Source organism: Littorina saxatilis, linkage group LG14 (genome assembly GCF_037325665.1).
Source record: "Littorina saxatilis isolate snail1 linkage group LG14, US_GU_Lsax_2.0, whole genome shotgun sequence".
Classification (NCBI taxonomy): Eukaryota; Metazoa; Mollusca; class Gastropoda; order Littorinimorpha; family Littorinidae; genus Littorina; species Littorina saxatilis.
Window position 1 is genome coordinate 1084401 of NC_090258.1, and position 18876 is coordinate 1103276.

General features: G+C 43.0%; 1 protein-coding gene across 1 annotated transcript; it reads right to left on the reverse strand.

The window, feature by feature from the left end:
• Window positions 1–3700: 3700 nt before the first annotated feature.
• LOC138946864 (uncharacterized) lies at window positions 3701–17890 on the reverse strand. Its single transcript, XM_070318265.1, has 5 exons — window positions 17628–17890; window positions 10760–11067; window positions 6585–8294; window positions 4590–5930; window positions 3701–4003 (listed from the first exon to the last, which is right to left on the reverse strand). The coding sequence occupies exons 1-5, from the start codon at window positions 17690–17692 to the stop codon at window positions 3714–3716; spliced, it is 3714 nt and encodes a 1237-aa protein (XP_070174366.1). The 5' UTR covers window positions 17693–17890; the 3' UTR covers window positions 3701–3713.
• Window positions 17891–18876: the final 986 nt, after the last annotated feature.

An 18876-nucleotide genomic window follows, 5' to 3' on the forward strand; every position in this document is an offset into this window, starting at 1 on the left:
AAAGGTAAGGCAAAGGAAGAGACAGATTAATTCGGCACAAAGAAAATTGCAGTTTGCATAGAAAGCATGCAGGCAGTTGACCTTCGACCTGTCTTCAAGTGGAATGATTCTTCTTATCCTATGGAAAAATCTGAACACGTGAAAAGATGTTGGTATGTGTCGGAGTAGACGGGTCTTATTGTGGGGCAGTAGGCAATAGTCCGGACTGATCTAAGATTAACTGGAAGATCGTCGACACTCGAACTTGTACTTTTATTGTAGTTTTCTTAATTTTTAGCGTTTGTTACTGGCTTTTGGACGTTTACGGAAACTTAAAAAAAAGATTGTTTTTTTAGATCTGACGCTTTGTTCTGACCCAAGGGCGGTAGAATGCCCGATACATGTAGGCTATCATTTATTCTTTACACCAGGATGTCTCTTAACACAACATGTTTTTAGACCGGGACATTTTGACATATATATGTTACAGTAAATTCTGAAAACCAGGAAATTTGCGAAATCCTTGAAAATTTCAGTAAATTTGTGAATTTCTTGTTTCACTCAGGGATTTCACAAATTTCCTAAAAATTCTAGGAAATTTGCGAATTTCCTGATTTCAAGGGGCAGGAAATTCGCAAATTTACTGAAACACATTTGAAGGGAAACAAGTGCTTTGTTGGTTGCTTGTGAACCGTTTAATGATTCTGGTTTCCTTATATTAATGCAAGTTAAACACTCATATTTCTCTCTCTCTCTTCTCTCTCTCTCTCTTATACTGTCATGTTTCCTAAAATGTTTAACATAAAATCTGAACGAGTACATTAAAAGGTACACCACGACACTCATCTCTCCCTCTTAACCTGTATTTTTTTTCATAAAATTGTTAACATAAAATCTAAACGAGTACATTAAAAGGTACATTATGACACTCACATGTCTCTCTTATACTGTCATGTTTTATAGAATTGTTAACATAAAATCTAAAGGAGTACATTACAAGGTACATTATGACACTCATCTCGCTCTCTCTCTCCTTTTCTCTGTATGTCTCTAATACTGTCATTCTTGCTTGAAAATATTAACGTACCATTATGACACAGGATAAAAACAAAACACACAGGGCATGCACAGCACAGACATATGGCACGTAATATAAGCATTCGCTTGAGTTCGTGTCCCTATTATTTCTCGTTTTATTATTGTCTCATGTTTAATTGAATAAAACCGTGTTTAAACCAGGACATATGGCAATGAAAAGACGCTTAAAAATGTCTTCATGGTGCGTCTTATTTATTGGTGCAGGATTGGCTGCTGTGACATCTTGAGTTGCACATTACTTGTGCTTTGTAGCACTTGCATCGATGTGTTTTACATTTTGTCGACCCTGCACAGCTGCATTTCACAAAACCTTGCCCGCCTGATGCGGACTGTTCTATCACGGCTGACCGCAACGACACAGCCTTGTCAAGAGAGACATCTTCTTCGGTTATGAGCGCGCTTGATTACGTCAAAAGTTTTCTCGATGGTGACATAGTAGACCGGTTTTTTTTCAGAACAACTCCTCTTCTTAATGAGCTTTTCAACATGACCACACTGTTTTATTTTCCGCAGGTTGTCTGAACAGTTCTGTGGTGAACTTCAGTTCAACATCTGCATTGCCTGCCATACTGTTGAGCTGCCTATCAGCAAAATGAACCAAACGCGGACTGAACTGCAAAGGCTTATGGTCTGTCAGACTTGGTAGTTCAGTGCCCGTATGCTTATGGGGGAAGTTCGCGAAAACTCCCGAAGTTTTGAGTGACATCGGAAGAACTTGCCTCACTTTCGTATGCATGGGCCGGAAGAAGGGCTTATTTCGAAGCAAAGCGAGGAAGTAATTGATGGTAGTTTGCGACAACTTCCTACGTTTTGAGCGACATCGGAAGTACATCCTCAATTTCGCATGCATGGGACGGAAAAAGTGCTTACTTTTGAAGCAAGCGAGGAAGTAAGTGAGGGTAATTGTACTACAGCAAAACCCAGGAGTAAACACGCTGCTTCCAAAGTTTCTCAGTGCAAAATAGCAGGGCTTTTCTTCGGGTTTTTTTTAATATAAAACCGATCTAACGCAATAAAAGTCCCAAAGAGAGAAAATAGAAAGAAAAGTCGTATCTCGTGCGTGCATTTCGTGTAAATTTCCCTGAATACAAACCTGAGTTGCCAGCTTTGACTTTTGTTCGTTCTGGGTCACTGGCCACCACTCTTAAAATTTCATCCCCGCTTAGGGCTGTTTCTATGTACATGGGCGTCTTTGTGTGCATGTGTGAGTGTGTGAGAGTGTGCGTGTGCGTGTGTGTATGCGTGCGTGCGTGTGCGTCTGTTCATTCATTCATTCGTTTGCAGTGCACGCGCGCACATGTGTGTGTGTGGGGGGGGGAGGGTGTGTGTTTGTGTGTGTGTGTGTGTTTGTGTGTGTGTGTGTGTGCGTGCGTGTGTGTGAAAGTGTTTGTATGTATTTGTGCGAGTGCCTGTGCGTGCGTGCGTGCGTGCGGGTATAATTGTGCGTTTGTTTGCGTGCGCGTGCGTGTGCGTGTGTGTGTGTGTTCGACGGTGTGTGTGTGTCTGCACCCCTACCCCCCACCCCCCCCCACACACACACACACTATTATATATGAGCTGATTATTTGCGCCTCGATATTTTATTTATTTTCTTACGTTTTATGTTGTTTGTTGTGATTCACCACACCCGAGTTTCTCGAAATTGAGATAATAAAGTGTTCTATGTCTAACACACATGCACACACGCGCGTAGGATAAACAAATCCAACCTTGACTTTCAACTTTACATAAACATACATCCTGTTCACAATTCAAAAAAACAACAGCAATAACGCTGTTAGTACTACAGCGCGCTCAACGTTCGCCTTTTTGAACTCGCGATGAGATGTGTTTCTTCTGGTGGCAAGCTTACCGTTAACAAACGCATGCGTACTAGTTAGGATTCCCCCAATTTTCGCGACCTTGACCGAATACTCTCGAAGTCACCACTCCGGCGTTCATGCCATTGTGAACAGTTGAAAAGTTAAACTTCGGGAGTTCCCACTTCCGAAAGAGGCCTCTACTTCCAGTGTTGCTGACTTCCTCCTCATGCATACTGGCCCAGGTGTGAGGTGTTTTTACATGAGTTTTCGTGATCCCAACACCACAAACTTCTCACGATTTCTTTTCACTTTCCATTCATATGGCTGGCGTGGCGGGTTGGTAGTGTGTCGGACCCAAAACTGAATTGAAGATGTTCGATTCAAATCATGCTCAAATCAACTTTTTTTTCTTTTTTTTTCTAACAGCAAATCTATCAAAATCACAAATGTAAAATAAAGAAAACGGACTTTTTTTCATTTTTTTTTTTTTTAAGAATTTTACAAATTTACTGATATGTTTTTCACTGTTCAGTAAATTTGTGAATAAACGGCATGCTCATTTCAGGAAATTCGCAAATTTCCCAGAATTTTTAGGACATTTGTGAAATCCCTGAGTGAAACAGGAAATTGACAAATTTACTGATATGTTCAGGGATTTCCCAAATTTCCTAGTTTCCTGTAACATATACATATATATATTTTGAATCCAGGTCCAGCTGACCTAGTGTCCTCTGTCAGGGAACAACGTTTAAACATTTGTCAAGAGGGGGGCGGGGTGTGTGTCTGTGTGTGTGTGTGTGTGTATGTGTGTGTGGGGGGGAGGGGGGGGGGGGCTTATGGCGCTGTTTCATAGCCTTGTTCCCTGACGTCCATGACTTCCACCTTCTCAGCGAGATCCGTCCTGTCATTGTCTCTCAGCACCGTCACTAACTCTCTCACCGTGGCCGTGCTCCCCTTCACCTGGCACCATTTTGTCAGACACGAGTAGTACCGCAGGCACATGTCGCCGGGATACCGCTGTTCTGCTTCGATGATGGTGGCGTCTGGTAGGAGCTGACTCATCACAGCAGGTCCTTCTCTTCCTAGATTTCTGGCCAAGAACCTGACGATGTCCTTCTTGATGTCTGGAATAATGCAGGCAGGATAAACAACTGGGTAGTACTCGTGATTTTCAGTTTACTGTCGGGACAGCAGAAAGGATGTATGTGAAGAAATTCGTGTGCTTTTCTGGTGAGTAATTGGTGAATCTTTATTTGAAAAGAGATCGGGATAGCGGAGAGGAAATGTGAAGAAATTCTTTATCTTGGTGAGTGTTTTATTTTGGTGAATGAAAATGGTGAATTTTTATTTGAAAAGAGATAATTTGACGAAATTTCTTTTAAACCGTTTTACGAGAAGTTCAATATCCTTTGACCAAAAGAACTTACTTTAACTAAACTCGTTATGGAACGAAAGAATACTCACAGATAAAGCAATGGAATGTAATTCGATAATGTGGAATATGTGACACAGAAAGGCTTTTCTCACACCACTGCATCTACTGATCTAGTTATTCATTTACAGAAGTGTCAAAGTATTTGAATTTTTTAATATTTGAATTTTTTTTAAATGTTTACAGATGCGCTGTTAACGAAGCATATAAAGGAAGTGAATGCAGACCTAGGGAAACGAGTATAAAGCAAGAACAAGGATATATTTACATATACTTACAAGTGAACGTTGTGTCGGGCTGCGGCAGAGAGCTCATTTCAGACAATGCCCCAGGTCCCTGCAATGGAAGCAGTGCAGATGGATTCGGAAAGGGAGAACAGGGAAAATAGTCCGAAGTCGTGGGAGCGCGCATTATTTTCGCCATTTCTGGGCTGATAGTTTCTTTGGCGCTGAACTGCCTGTTGGCAATGAGATTCCCATCGGGGTCTTCCTCCACACTATATTGGTAGTGATACGCGCTGCACATACTTCTACTGGATCTGTGCGAAGCTCCGCTCTCTGAGCAACAGTCAGATGGATGGCGAGTTCTGTTTGTCAAGTTGGAAGGAACCATCTGAAGATTTCTGTTGCAAGTTGTGTGTGGTGGTCCAGTGTTGGCTGCATCGGGAGGCCAAAAACCCACTGTATTACGTGCCCCATTACCTGCCGTACCAGGTGCCCGAATATTGGCTGCATCAGGTGTCCGAATGCCGGCTGTGTTAGGTGCCCGGGTATTTGAATTGGCGTGTGGTCTCAGGCTTAAAGACGGGCAGGAATCTGCTCCATTCCTATGTCTGGGGAAAGTTCCACTCTCCGATTGGTATCCAGAAGGGCAACCAGGTCTGTTCGTCGTCCAGTCAAAAGGTGTCTGAAGACATTGATTCTCAGACCCAGCGGTGTTGGGAGTCTGCATGGAGATCGATGTGTTGCTGGTGTCATGCCTCAATGATGTCGGCTGCAAGGCCACAGGAGGATGGGTGCGGCATCTTTGGGGCCATGGTTGGGGATCCATTTGTCCTGACGCAAAACCAGACTGGGTTCCTATGCTCAGAGACAAGTGACTTCTGTCTCTGTGTCCTTGCCCTGCTAATGATCTGGAAGACGACACTGAACCATGGTTACGATTTGGCGTGGAAATGGCAGAGTCGGAGTAGCAAGCGGCTGCGCTTGTCGCCCGTTGTGCCGATTCGTTGAAACTGGGCCCGTCACATGAGTCTAATGCCTGACCATCTCTACCGTGCCTATCCTCGATCGGAGTCGAGTGCTTTGGGCTTTGTAAAGATTCCCCTGAAGCATCCATCCTGACAGTTTCATTCATCGGAATCCCTCGATTCTGGAATGTGTCGGACTGACTGCGACTGATTTCGTGGCCTTGCAAGGGGGTTGAAGGAAGGTTAGGCATGGACTCCGACTTGCACATGTGGCAGACGTACAATTTCCCAGACACCAAGGGTGGGCAAGCCACGTTCTGCTGCCTGTGAGGAAACTGCGCGTGTAGCTGCTTGGAGCAAGGCCCCATGCCGGTGTAGCGGGGAGCAGCCTGATAGAGCATTGGAGCGTCTGTGGACGAGTCGGGAGAACCTGTGGCAGAAGTGAAGTAGGGGGTAGTCAGAAAGATACATGTAGGCAAACTTGCAGAGAGAGAGAGAGAGAGAGAGAGAGAGAGAGAGAGAGAGAGAGAGGGAGAGAGAGAAAAAGAGAGAGAGAGACACGGAGTGATAAAGACAGAGAGAGAGGGGAATCAGAGAGAGAGAGAGAGAGAAATAGAGAGAGAGAAATAGAGAGACAGAAAGAGAGAGAGAGACATAGAGAGAAGGCGGATGAGAAAGAGACAGAAAGAAAGAGACCGAAATAGAGAGATAGACAGAAAGAGACAGAGACAGAAATAGACAGAGACAGAATCAGAGAGAGAGAGAGACAGAAATAGAGAGACAGAGACAGAAATAGAGAGAGACAGAGAGAGAGACAGAGAGGGAGAGAGACAAAGCTGCAGTACATGTGTAGATTCGCCCAGACACAATCATGTCGTATTCACAAGAATGCTCGCACACATGCACTCACAAGCAAATATTAATGCGTTTGCTGTATCTTTTTGTAAAGGTGCATTATTTTGGCTATACCTCCCCACCCCCCTCCTTATCCCCTACCCCCGATTCTTTATCCAACCCAATCTACCCCGCCCTACGAAGGAAAGAGACACTATACCTCTGAAACGAACATGAACGTGATACTTACTTGTGAAATAAAACTTTTTTCCATCACACATGGCCATGACTCTTTGAGGTGGTTGGTAGTTGTCCCGGCCAGATCCAAGAAACAACGGCACCCGACCAGGAGGGTCGACTGTGTAGCACAGCTTTTCTTCCTGAATGACAACCACCCTGCAGTTCATCTCCACCCCCGCCTCCCTCAGAGTGGAACAATCCGGTAGTAGTATTCCTTTCACGATGACGCTCGTGACGAAAGTCTTTTGTTGCGTGGTCGCGTGGGTCGTCTCCTCTAAGCCTGGAGTGCTTTGCCGTCGGTTTTGTTGCTCGAGGGATCTCTTCAGTAGGATGAACTCAACATAGCCTTTTAGCTGTTCTACGGTGGAGACAGTAACATCATCGACCACAACGTCCTCCCATTGGTTCGAAGCGAGCCTGACGCTCAGACGAATGCGGTTGGGAAGAAGCAAGGCATTGACTGTATCTCCGTGTCTCAGTCGAGATGCTCTCAAGTCATTCTGCTCCTGTAGAGGCGACGTGTTGTGCTGTAAGTCGACGCAGTATGGGGGTACCTCTAACTGTCTGCAGACCTCTTGCTTCAGCCTCTCCACGCCTTCGTATCTGTGCAAGGATACCGAGAAGCCGCCAAATGATCCGTTGGCTGCAACATCCACCACGCTAAGCTGTATCTTGGGCCGCTGCTCTACAACGACAATGCAGTTGGGTGATCGCAAGAAAGGCTCAAGAACAGTGTCCATTTCTATCTTCTTTCCTGAGATGAAGATCTTGAAAGAGTGAGGCTCCTTGTTGATGGCTTTGGCAATTTCGTTTCGCATCTCTGCCACACTTGATCTGGGGGACAATAGAATGACGCTCTCAGACTTCATGTATCTTTTTGTGTCCGACTTGAAATTGAGCTTAACCAGTACTGCGTCAGGTGGCTGGAAATGAACGTGGAATGTGTCGTTTGAAGCCAGATCTACTGCTAGTGAGTCCATACTGAACTCGTCCACGTTACTCTGTGTCCAAAGTGTTCTCAACATTTCATCGTCAGGCATGATTTGTTCTCCATAAGTTAGCCACATATTGTATGTGGCTCCTATTGCATTTTCAACATTTTCCTCTTCACAAAAAGCTTGCAGAAATTTCTCTTTAACTTCTTTAACATAATCAGTGTCTTCGCATTCCACGAAGTATATCTTTGCTGTACGCTGGTTTACACGCTGGAGAAACTTCAGGGTGAGAGTCTCAGCTCTTACCAGATCAACTTCGTCAAAGTCTTGAAACTCTGCCCCTTGGTCCAATCTTCCGCCGTTACGTAGCAGAGAGATCTTTGGTGATGTGTGCCCTCCATGTTTTGCCCCCAGCCATTGTTGGTACATGTTCAACATGGCTGCCAGACTGGTGCCATGATCTGTGACTAAACATGACGTCATACCATGGTCCGGCTGGTCCACGATCAAATGCAAATTCTGCATGTCAGCTCCAATGATATACAGCGGTACACAAGGTTGTCGCTTGCGTTGTACCACATGAATTATGTCTTGGCGGCACCCGAACGCCTCTGCAACATCGCTTTTGAATTGATCCTGTGTGGGGTCCGTGTCTCTACGATGAGAGATGGCGTTGAGGGCGAAAGCGTAGAGGCCTTGAGGCTTCATCCTGAGGTCCAGACAACAGGTATTAGCGGTGCCAGATATTCTGTCCAGGACATATTTGACAGTTCTAAGAGGATTTCCTGTTGAGCAAACAAAGAAAAAGGTTGATTAAAAGCAAATTCAAATGTAAAACTTTGTGAAGAATTCTTATTTGATGGTACTGGGCTCTCTCTCTCTCTCTCTCTCTCTCTCTCTCTCTCTCACACACACACACACACACACACACACACACACACACACACACACACGCACACACACACGCACGCACGCACGCACACACACACACACACACACACACACACACCCACATACCATCATCTTATATTTTCATGTATGGACATATTTCATGTATCCATCAATTCCTTTGGCAGTTGTATTTTCAAACCAGTATGATATCTAGTCATAAAAACAAGTGGTTTTTTTCTTAAGATCATGGTTATCACATAGACAACATTTCTCATCCTAACTTCTTGTTTTTATAATGGAAGGGTGCTGGTTCTGAGCGACGCTTAGTTCTCGAGATAGGTGTGACCAGATAACGCCGCCCTGATATGGCCCTTCGTGGTCGGCTGGGCGTTAAGCAAACAAACAAACAAACAAACAAACCAGATAACGTCATTTATACTTTCGTCATCGGAGATCTTTCGTATTTCAATCAATGACATTTCCCAGTTCTGTGTTCTGCGGTCGTTTTGACTGACTTGACAAGTTGAGAACACCAATGACACTTCATTTCTGCGAAGCAACTGAACATGAACAGGAAAGAAAGCGTGCAGAAGCATGTTTGGGTCCTGCAAGACTTTGTGACCAACGATTTCTCCCTTGGAAGTAAATGAAGATGTCTGCTTTTCGTCTGCTTTGAAGGTAGCGAGAGTTTACAGCGCACACGGTAAATTGCAAGTCGTATTGGACAAGAATTTAGTTATTCTTCTTTCTTCGAAGTACCATAGATTTGTTCTTGGCCATATTTTCGACCTGTGCATTGTTATATTATGGGAAAAACACGTTTGAACGCAAATTCGCAAAGAAATATTGATCATTTGCTCCGGAACTGCAACGTCGATTTGCCCAAACAAAATATTCTGGCTCAATATGCGGGAACATGCTGGTAGTGTCATATTTTGTTTAATGGGTGTGGAAGAACTGCTCATAATTAACATAGCACTCCGGCCCTGTTCTTTTTTTCGTCACACCCAAAACCGTTATTAATTTTGTTTTGGGCGACGCAGCATTATTACATGTATGTCTGCGCCCAATGAAATAGGACAACTGAAATCAAGTCTGTCTTGAAAAATGATATTTTTTCTTAAGTTCTTCCCCCAAGCAACAGACCAGTCTTCGTTTGACTTCAGAAACAACAAATTCAAAATGAGCCAGTGTGCAATGCTGCATCTGCAGCGATCGCTCCAGGTGGTTTTAAAAACCAGTATTGCCTAAAAAAAAAGAAAAGCCATACACTCCACACAAAAACGGCCACTTGGTTAGGAAAACATAAAACTTGATATGTATCAGTATGGTAATAGCTTTGCTTTGATATGCGGCCCCTAATAACCAAATTGGTTGAGGCGTCATGACTTACCAACAATTCTTAACATGCTTTGATACACACACAAACTGTCCAATCAAAACTGGTAGAACTGTTGGCGAGTTTTATACCGGTGACTTTGATTAAAATCCGATAAAATACTAGAGATTTCCGTTCAAAGTAGACCTAGCAGGGTTTAGCCTGGAATAAAAAGACAATGGGACATTTGTCCCCCTCAACCAAATTCTGATGGGACATTACATAGTCGAAGGCAAAACGCACAAAGCAGGCTAGGCGGTCCGAAAATGCTTTTGTCGAAAGATGCAAAATAGTGCTATTTAGTGCCATATGATGATATGAGAAATTGCCAGTGTATCCGGTTAGTGTGTGTGTGTGTGTGTGTGTGTGTGTGTGTGTGTGTGTGTGTGTGTGTGTGTGTGTGTGTGTGTGTATGTGTGTGTGTGTGTGTGTGTGTGTTTCGATCGACATCGCTTCTGTTGACAGTTTCCACAGAGGTAATCGCACAAGCACAGATGATCAGATAGTTCGCAGAATTGGTTGAATACTAATAATAATAATAATAAGAACATTTATATAGCGCTAAATCAAAAACTTTCGTTAAAAAGGCTTGCTCTAAGCGCTTGACATCTAAACTAAAACGTCATTCACACTCTTTACAATGATGTACAAGAACTTCATGTCACACTCTTTCATTCAGTATAGCACCATTCACACAGTTGTTATGAATTACATTTTAAAAGCAAATCACATTGCATTTTACAAACTCGCAAGTTGCTCGACTTGGCGCGCGTATTTGCCTAGCTCATTCCGAACATTGTACTCCTGTAAAAAGTGTGCATGGGGTGGCGCAGTGGTACGTAATCTCAGTGCGCCTTTTGACGCACTGAAGGCAATTCCCGAATGGGACATTTTGATATGTTATGCGCCAATGGCGCAAGGCGCACTAGTAAATGAAACCCTGAGACTTTGATCTCATATGATATACACATAAAAGCAAACCTTGAGCGTTTGGATCGTTGGACAGAAACCCCGGTCGTGTGGGCATGGAGGGGCAAGATGACGGCTGCCCGGAGTACGGGTATCCAGACTCAGTCTCGGCTTGATCAATGGCTTCGGGGAAGGCTGTCGTGTCTGCATTGAGGTCCTTCAGGTCCGATTCATCCAGCTTGGAATGTTCCAGTTGTTCTGCAAGATGTTGGACTTCTGTTGCTTGGTCTTTGGCACCGAGACTTGCCCCGCCCTCATGGCTGACGCCTGCTGTCAAGTGGTTAGCGTCATCGTCACCATCCTCCAGCAGCTGGTCAAATCTGAATATGATAAAGACACATGTGTGGACATCTATACAGGAATTCATATAGTCCGTAGTTTTAGCAACTACTGAAAGGGTTTTCCGTCTACATAATCTGCAACAATCAGCGCAGAAAATATGTTTGTTAGAGCTGAATGAGATAGACAGAAAGAGAGATAGAGAGAGAGAGAGAGAGAGAGAGAGAGAGAGACAGAAAGAGAGAAAGAGAGAGAGACAGAGAGACAGAAAGAGAGAGAAATTGAGAGAGACAGAGAGAGAGACAGAGAGAGAGAGAGGGGGGGGGGGGGGAAGAAACAGCTGCAGTACATGACATTGTGTGGATTCGCACAGACATATATACTGTTCAAAAAAAGAAACGCATAGTTGCTACTTGCCAAATTTGTTTTATTTTTCTAAAAAATTAACAGAAAATCCAATATTTAGATTATTTGTTTGAAATTTGGTATGGACACAGTTGAATGCACACACAGTTCATTTGCATCTTCAAATCAATCAGTCAATCAATACGATTGGGTGCCGAGGCTGTCAAGTCAGTAGGGGGTGTGACTGTCTTGAGCAGCAACAACTGCCCGGCACCTTCTGGGCATGGACTGGATCAGATGCCGGATATCTTGCTGTGGGATGGTGTCCCACTCCTCCTGAAGTGCCTGCAATAGATCGCGGTGATTTGCCGGCGCTTCTTCTCGCCTGCGCACACGTCTGTCCAATTCATCCCAGAGGTGTTCTATCGGGTTCATGTCTGGCGACATGGATGGCCAGGGAAGCACCTGGACATGGTGGTCGGTGAGGAACTGGGTGGTGAGTCGTGCTGTGTGCGGGCGAGCGTTGTCCTGCTGGAATATGGCATCCTGGTCAGCCAGAAGAGGAAGGGCGTGTGGGCGCAGAATTTCCTCCACGTATCGCTGGGCAGTTATGCGCCCTTGGACGTGCACCAGGGTGCTCCTTCCAGCGGTATTGATCGCCCCCCACCACCATGAACGGGTGCCTAATCCACACAGTTGGGCGCGTAACGTTCGTTTACTCTCCGGTAGACCCTTCTCCGACCATCATGTCGCTGGAGCAGGAAGTAGGACTCGTCGCTGAACCACACGTGTCTCCGGTGATTCCCGACGGTCCAGCGAAGGTGCTGGTTGCCCCACTGCACTCGGTTCTGGCGATGGCGGCGGGTGAGGACAGCTCCTCTGTGAGGTCTGCGAGCTCTCAAACCAGCTTCATGCAGGCGGTTCCGCACGGTCTGGTCCGATAATCGGTGTGGCCCGGGGAGAGCCTGGACAGAAGATGAGGCCGACAGGAAACGATTCCGGAGGTGGCGGAGCCGTATGAAGCGGTCGTGAGCAGCAGTTGTCGCCCTTGGTCTTCCCGCTCGTGGCAAGTCAGCAACGGAGCCAGTGGCTTGAAACCTGACCCACAGTCTACTGATGGTGCTCTGGGACACGTGGAAGTGCCTGGCGATTGCACTTTGACTTTGGCCTGCTTGTAAACGACCCAATGCAATTTGGCGGTCTTCTCTGCTCAATCGGGCCATCTTTCGTCGCTGAATTGTCGTCTGATTTCTTTGTGGCGAACAATCCGCTTTTATGGGTTTTGGAAGACATGGTGAGAGCTCAATATTCCCCGAGTTTCACGAGATTACACTGAAGCATGACGAATGGTCATGCCAAATGAGCAATTTTGACATTGTAGCCACTGATAACGCATGCGTCACGTGCAGAGCTCACTTGTGGCAATGGACGAAAGGTCGACGACCAGATAAACATTTTCTGCAGTTTGGTGGATATCCTTGTAGCCATATAATTAAATTAACCAAATATTACAAGCTATGCGTTTCTTTTTTTGAACAGTATATATATATATTAATGCGTTTTCTGGTTTTTTTCCTCTCGTAAAAGTGCACTTTTGTGACTATACCTCCCTTCCCCCCATTAGGATGACATGACCACAACGGTAACCATCAAACATAAGATAAATAGACTAATAATAATAAACAAAATTCACATAAATACATAAATGAACATGAAATGAATCAACACATAGACTTAGTAAATAAAAGAATAAATCTTTCTTTCTTTATTTGGTGTTTAACGTCGTTTTCAACCACGAAGGTTATATCGCGACGGGGAAAGGGGGGAGATGGGATAGAGCCACTTGTTAAATGTTTCTTGTTCACAAAAGCACTAATAAAAAAATTGCTCCAGGGGCTTGCAACGTAGTACAATATATTACCTTACTGGGAGAATGCAAGTTTCCAGTACAAAGGACTTAACATTTCTTACATACTGCTTGACTAAAATCTTTACAAAAATTGACTATATTCAAAACAAGAAACACTTCACAAGGGTAAAAGTAGAAACAGTGTGTAAATGAAATGGGTTGAATATATATATGATCTATTTTTCAATGTTTATGAATTGGCTCATAATTGTAATATTAATTCTTAGCTTAGACAGCAATGAAGACACAAAATCTCATCTACAGCAATCGGACCCGTGTGACTTGGAATAAAGGCCGTGAAAGGTGAATGCTCGCCCTAATAGGCTTGAGGTTTGCTGGCCGATGTGAATGCGTGATATATTGTGTAAAAAATTCCCTCTCACACGGCAGAAATTAATATGTAAAGCGCATTGAGCATATATATGATTATGCGCTATAGCAAATGTCCATTATTATTATTATTATTATTATTATTATTATTATTATTATTATTATTATTATTATTATTATTATTATTATTATCTAAATTATGCACTCTAAAAAGACTATGTGACACATAAATGTTTTTTTAATGGATTTTAGCCACCTAGTGACCAAAGCAATGAGATTAATTATAATGTATAATAATTTATATGCGGGTGCATGGGAGTCTGTCTGGTTACTAAGATGTGTGGAGGGAAGATGTGTCTGCAGGTTGATGGTGATGTGGTTACTGAACTGTGATTGTATTCTGTGATGTGAGTAAATGTTTATTGTGTAAAGGTTTTAATGTAGTGTACAGGTAACAAGCCAAAAGAGACATTTCTGTCTGCGCAAATTGCAGGCAACAAATTTGTGTTGTATTATATTGTATTGTGCTCATGTACTATACTGCACTGTTATCAACTGTTTGATGTTGTACTGTTTCGTGTTGTGTTTTAAACTGTCCTCTACTCTGCTGTATTGTATTGTATTGTATTGTATTGTATTGACTGAGGTACTATACTGTACTGTCAAACTGTCCTCTACTCTGTTGTATTGTATTGTATTGTATTGACTGAGGTACTATACTGTACTGTCAAACTTTTCTCTACTCTGTTGTATTGTATTGTATTATATTGTATTGACTGAGGTACTATACTGTACTGTCAAACTGTCCTCTACTCTGTTGTATTGTATTGTATTGTATTGTATTGACTGAGGTACTATACTGTACTGTCAAACTGTCATCTACTCTGTTGTATTGTATTGTATTGTATTGACTGAGGTACTATACTGTACTGTCAAACTTTTCTCTACTCTGTTGTATTGTATTGTATTGTATTGACTGAGGTACTATACTGTACTGTCAAACTGTCCTCTACTCTGTTGTATTGTATTGTATTGTATTGTATTGACTGATGTACTATACTGTACTGTCAAACTGTCCTCTACTCTGTTGTATTGTATTGTATTGTATTGTATTGACTGAGGTACTATACTGTACTGTCAAACTGTCCTCTACTCTGCTGTATTGTATTGTATTGTATTGTATTGACTGAGGTACTATACTGTACCGTCAAACTGTCCTCTACTCTGTTGTATTGTATTGTATTGTATTGTATTGACTGATGTACTATACTGTACTGTCAAACTGTCCTCTACTCTGTTGTATTGTATTGTATTGTATTGTATTGTATTGACTGATGTACTATACTGTACTGTCAAACTGTCCTCTACTCTGTTGTATTGTATTGTATTGTATTGTATTGTATTGACTGAGGTACTATACTGTACTGTCAAATTGTCCTCTACTCTGCTGTATTGTATTGTATTGTATTGTATTGACTGAGGTACTATACTGTATTGTCAAACTGTCTTCTACTCTGTTGTATTGTATTGTATTGTATTGTATTGACTGAGGTACTATACTGTACTGTCAAACTGTCCTCTACTCTGTTGTATTGTATTGTATTGTATTGACTGAGGTACTATACTGTACTGTCAAACTGTCCTCTACTCTGTTGTATTGTATTGTATTGTATTGTATTGTATTGACTGAGGTACTATACTGTACTGTCAAACTGTCCTCTACTCTGTTGTATTGTATTGTATTGTATTGACTGAGGTACTATACTGTACTGTCAAACTGTCCTCTACTCTGTTGTATTTCATTTTCATTTCATTTTTTCATTACTTTATTGTCCCATCGCTGGGAAATTCGGGTCGCTTCCTCCCAGTGGAAAGCTAGCAGCAACGGAGTCGCGCTACCCAGGTGTCTGCGTGTTTAGGTGTATTCAGCCACCTGCACTTATGGCAGAATGACCAAGGTCTTTTACGTGCCATTGTGATGACACGGGGGTGGGACATGGCTTCCGTCTCTGGGTCTGCACATAAAGTTGACCCGTGTCCGTCCCGGCCCGAATTCGAACCTGCGACCTTTCGATCACAAGTCCAGTGCTCTACCAACTGAGCTACCGTATTGTATTGTATTGTATTGACTGAGGTACTATACTGTACTGTCAAACTGTCCTCTACTCTGTTGTATTGTATTGTATTGTATTGACTGAGGTACTATACTGTACTGTCAAACTGTCCTCTACTCTGTTGTATTGTATTGTATTGACTGAGGTACTATACTGTACTGTCAAACTGTCCTCTACTCTGTTGTATTGTATTGTATTGTATTGACTGAGGTACTATACTGTACTGTCAAACTGTCCTCTACTCTGTTGTATTGTATTGTATTGTATTGTATTGTATTGACTGAGGTACTATACTGTACTGTCAAACTGTCCTCTACTCTGTTGTATTGTATTGTATTGTATTGTATTGACTGAGGTACTATACTGTACTGTCAAACTGTCCTCTACTCTGTTGTATTGTATTGTATTGTATTGTATTGTATTGTATTGACTGAGGTACTATACTGTACTGTCAAACTGTCCTCTACTCTGTTGTATTGTATTGTATTGTATTGTATTGACTGAGGTACTATACTGTACTGTCAAACTGTCCTCTACTCTGTTGTATTGTATTGTATTGTATTGACTGAGGTACTATACTGTACTGTCAAACTTTTCTCTACTGTTGTATTGTATTGTATTGTATTGACTGAGGTACTATACTGTACTGTCAAACTTTTCTCTACTCTGTTGTATTGTATTGTATTGTATTGTATTGACTGAGGTACTATACTGTACTGTCAAACTGTCCTCTACTCTGTTGTATTGTATTGTATTGTATTGACTGAGGTACTATACTGTACTGTCAAACTGTCCTCTACTCTGTTGTATTGTATTGTATTGTATTGTATTGACTGAGGTACTATACTGTACTGTCAAACTTTTCTCTGCTCTGCTGTATTGTATTGTATTGTATTGACTGAGGTACTATACTGTACTGTCAAACTTTTCTCTACTCTGTTGTATTGTATTGTATTTTTTTGTATTGTATTCAGGTACTATACTGTCCTGTCCTCTACCATCTACTGTTTGATGTTGTACTGTAGAGTATTGTACTGTCTTCTACTCTGCTGTATTGTATTGTAGTGCATTGTATTGTATTGCATTGTATTGTATTGTATTGTATTGCAATGTATTGTATTGTGTTGTATTGTAATTTGTATTGTATTGCAATGTATTGTACTGCATTAATGTATTGTACTCAGGTACTATAGTATACTGTTTTCCACTGCACTGTCCTGTACTATAATCAACTACATGATGTACTGTAGTGCAAGGGCGGATCAATTCACTTTGGAGGGGGGGGGGGGGTTACAAAATGACTGCGAAGATACAAGTTGACGGCGCCGAAGGCGCCTAAGCCTCTAGGGGGGTCCGGGGGCATGCCCCCCCCCGAAAAATGTTTTATCCAAAGAAGCAAAATAAAGCTATCTGGTGCATCCTGAGCCAATAAATTACCTCTTTTTTTTTGGGGGGGGGGTGGGGGAGTGGGGGGGTTACGTAACCCGTGTAACCCCCCCCCCCACATCCGCCCTTGGTAGTGTATTGTGCTGTTCTCTATTCAGCTGTATTGTATTGTTTTGTATTAACTTCTGTATTGTGTTGTAGTACGGCTCGTACATTGCTCGTACATTCCTAGCCTGAATTACCCGTAGGGTATAACATCACAGAACTGCTCATCATAACAAACCATCACTGAAACGCATGTTAGAGTCTGTCCCCTCGATCGTGGGGGTGTCCTAAAGTTAGTTCGGACTGATGTCATTGTCAAAACTCAGCAGTGCACTCAATATCTTCAATGTGAAATGGAGTTTATCCACGCCCGATATTCTACAAGCACCTCCAAAAACAAATACACTAACAGATAATCACTCAATGTAACACATCAACTCCAAAAATCAAAGAACAAAGCATTTGGTCTTACTTTGGAATGGAAGAAACCGACGACCTGGTTCGCTCGCTTTCGCCAGGGGATCCCCTGTCCGCCATCTTGAGAAGGTTTCCTTTCTCTCCCACATTACTGTCATTATGTCAGGTTTGTGACATCCATAGCTTATTCTGCAGCAAACGCACTGTAGAAAGGCAGTGAATCTCTTCGTGGCGGCGGTGTGCCACTTCTGTCACGATGGAAATCACCGGATTCCAGGAAAACTCTTGTATCTGAGGAAAATCGTGACTGACTGTCGAGCCTGGGCCTTTTCGAGAAAGCTAAAAATAACTTCGGGGATTTCTGTCCCTAGCGTGTCATAGCATAGCAAGGGCCAAGGCTGTCTTCGTGCAAGCCACAGGCACATGACATAGGTTTTGTTTCGGCGTTCCCCAGGGATCAGTTCTAGGCCCAGTTTTATTTGTACTATACACCACTCCTCTCTCTGCCGTCACTGATCAAGCAACACGCAGTCAATCACTACCTCTTTGCAGACGACACACAACTCCAACAAGCATGCAAGCCTACAGAAATCCAAGCGGTGACGCACACTCTCCAAAACTGCACTTCACTGAGATATTAAATCATGGATGACAAACAATATGCTCAAGTTAAATAATGACAAGACTGAATTTCTTCTTTTCTCTGGAGCTTCCTCTTCGACCACTTCCCTTCCAGCCTCCATCACAGTAGGTTCTAGTGACATTTCTCTCTCTGGTAGTGCTAGGAATCTTGGGTTCATCATGGACTCCCACCTCTCAATGAAACAACACATCAAAAAAGTCTGTCAGACATGTTACTTTGAGATCAGAAGAATAGGTTCCATAAGAAAATTTCTCACTGTTGATGCCACTAAAACTCTCGTTACATCCTGCATTCTGTCCAGATTAGATTACTGCAACTCCCTTCTCATAGGCTGCCCTGACTCCACTCTCCAACCCTTGCAAAAAGTACAACACTCTGCTGCACGTCTCATTTTCAGAGCACAGCATCGACAACCTGGCTTACTGTATCTGAACGTATTAGGTATAAAGCTGCCTGCTTCTGCTACAATATCATCTCTGAATCGGCACCTGCCTATCTTTCTGAACTGGTCTCCCTCTACACTCCCTCTCGCACCCTTCGTTCTTCTGATGATGCTCGACTTCTCCGTCAAGGTCGCTTTAAACGCAAGGCTCATGGCTTCCGCACGTTTTCGTATTATGGACCTCAGTTATGGAATTCACTCCCCTTTCACTTGTTCCAA

Bases quoted from the DNA above. Each gene is read 5' to 3' on its own strand.
- LOC138946864 (XM_070318265.1), bottom strand. From the start codon at position 17,692: ATGGCGGACAGGGGATCCCCTGGCGAAAGCGAGCGAACCAGGTCGTCG. The intron at 8,295-10,759 runs GTTTGCTTTTAT...TTTGCTCAACAG, and splicing joins CAACGATCCAAACGCTCAAG to GAAATCCTCTTAGAACTGTC. The intron at 4,004-4,589 runs GTAAGTATATGT...GCATTATTCCAG, and splicing joins GCCCGACACAACGTTCACTT to ACATCAAGAAGGACATCGTC.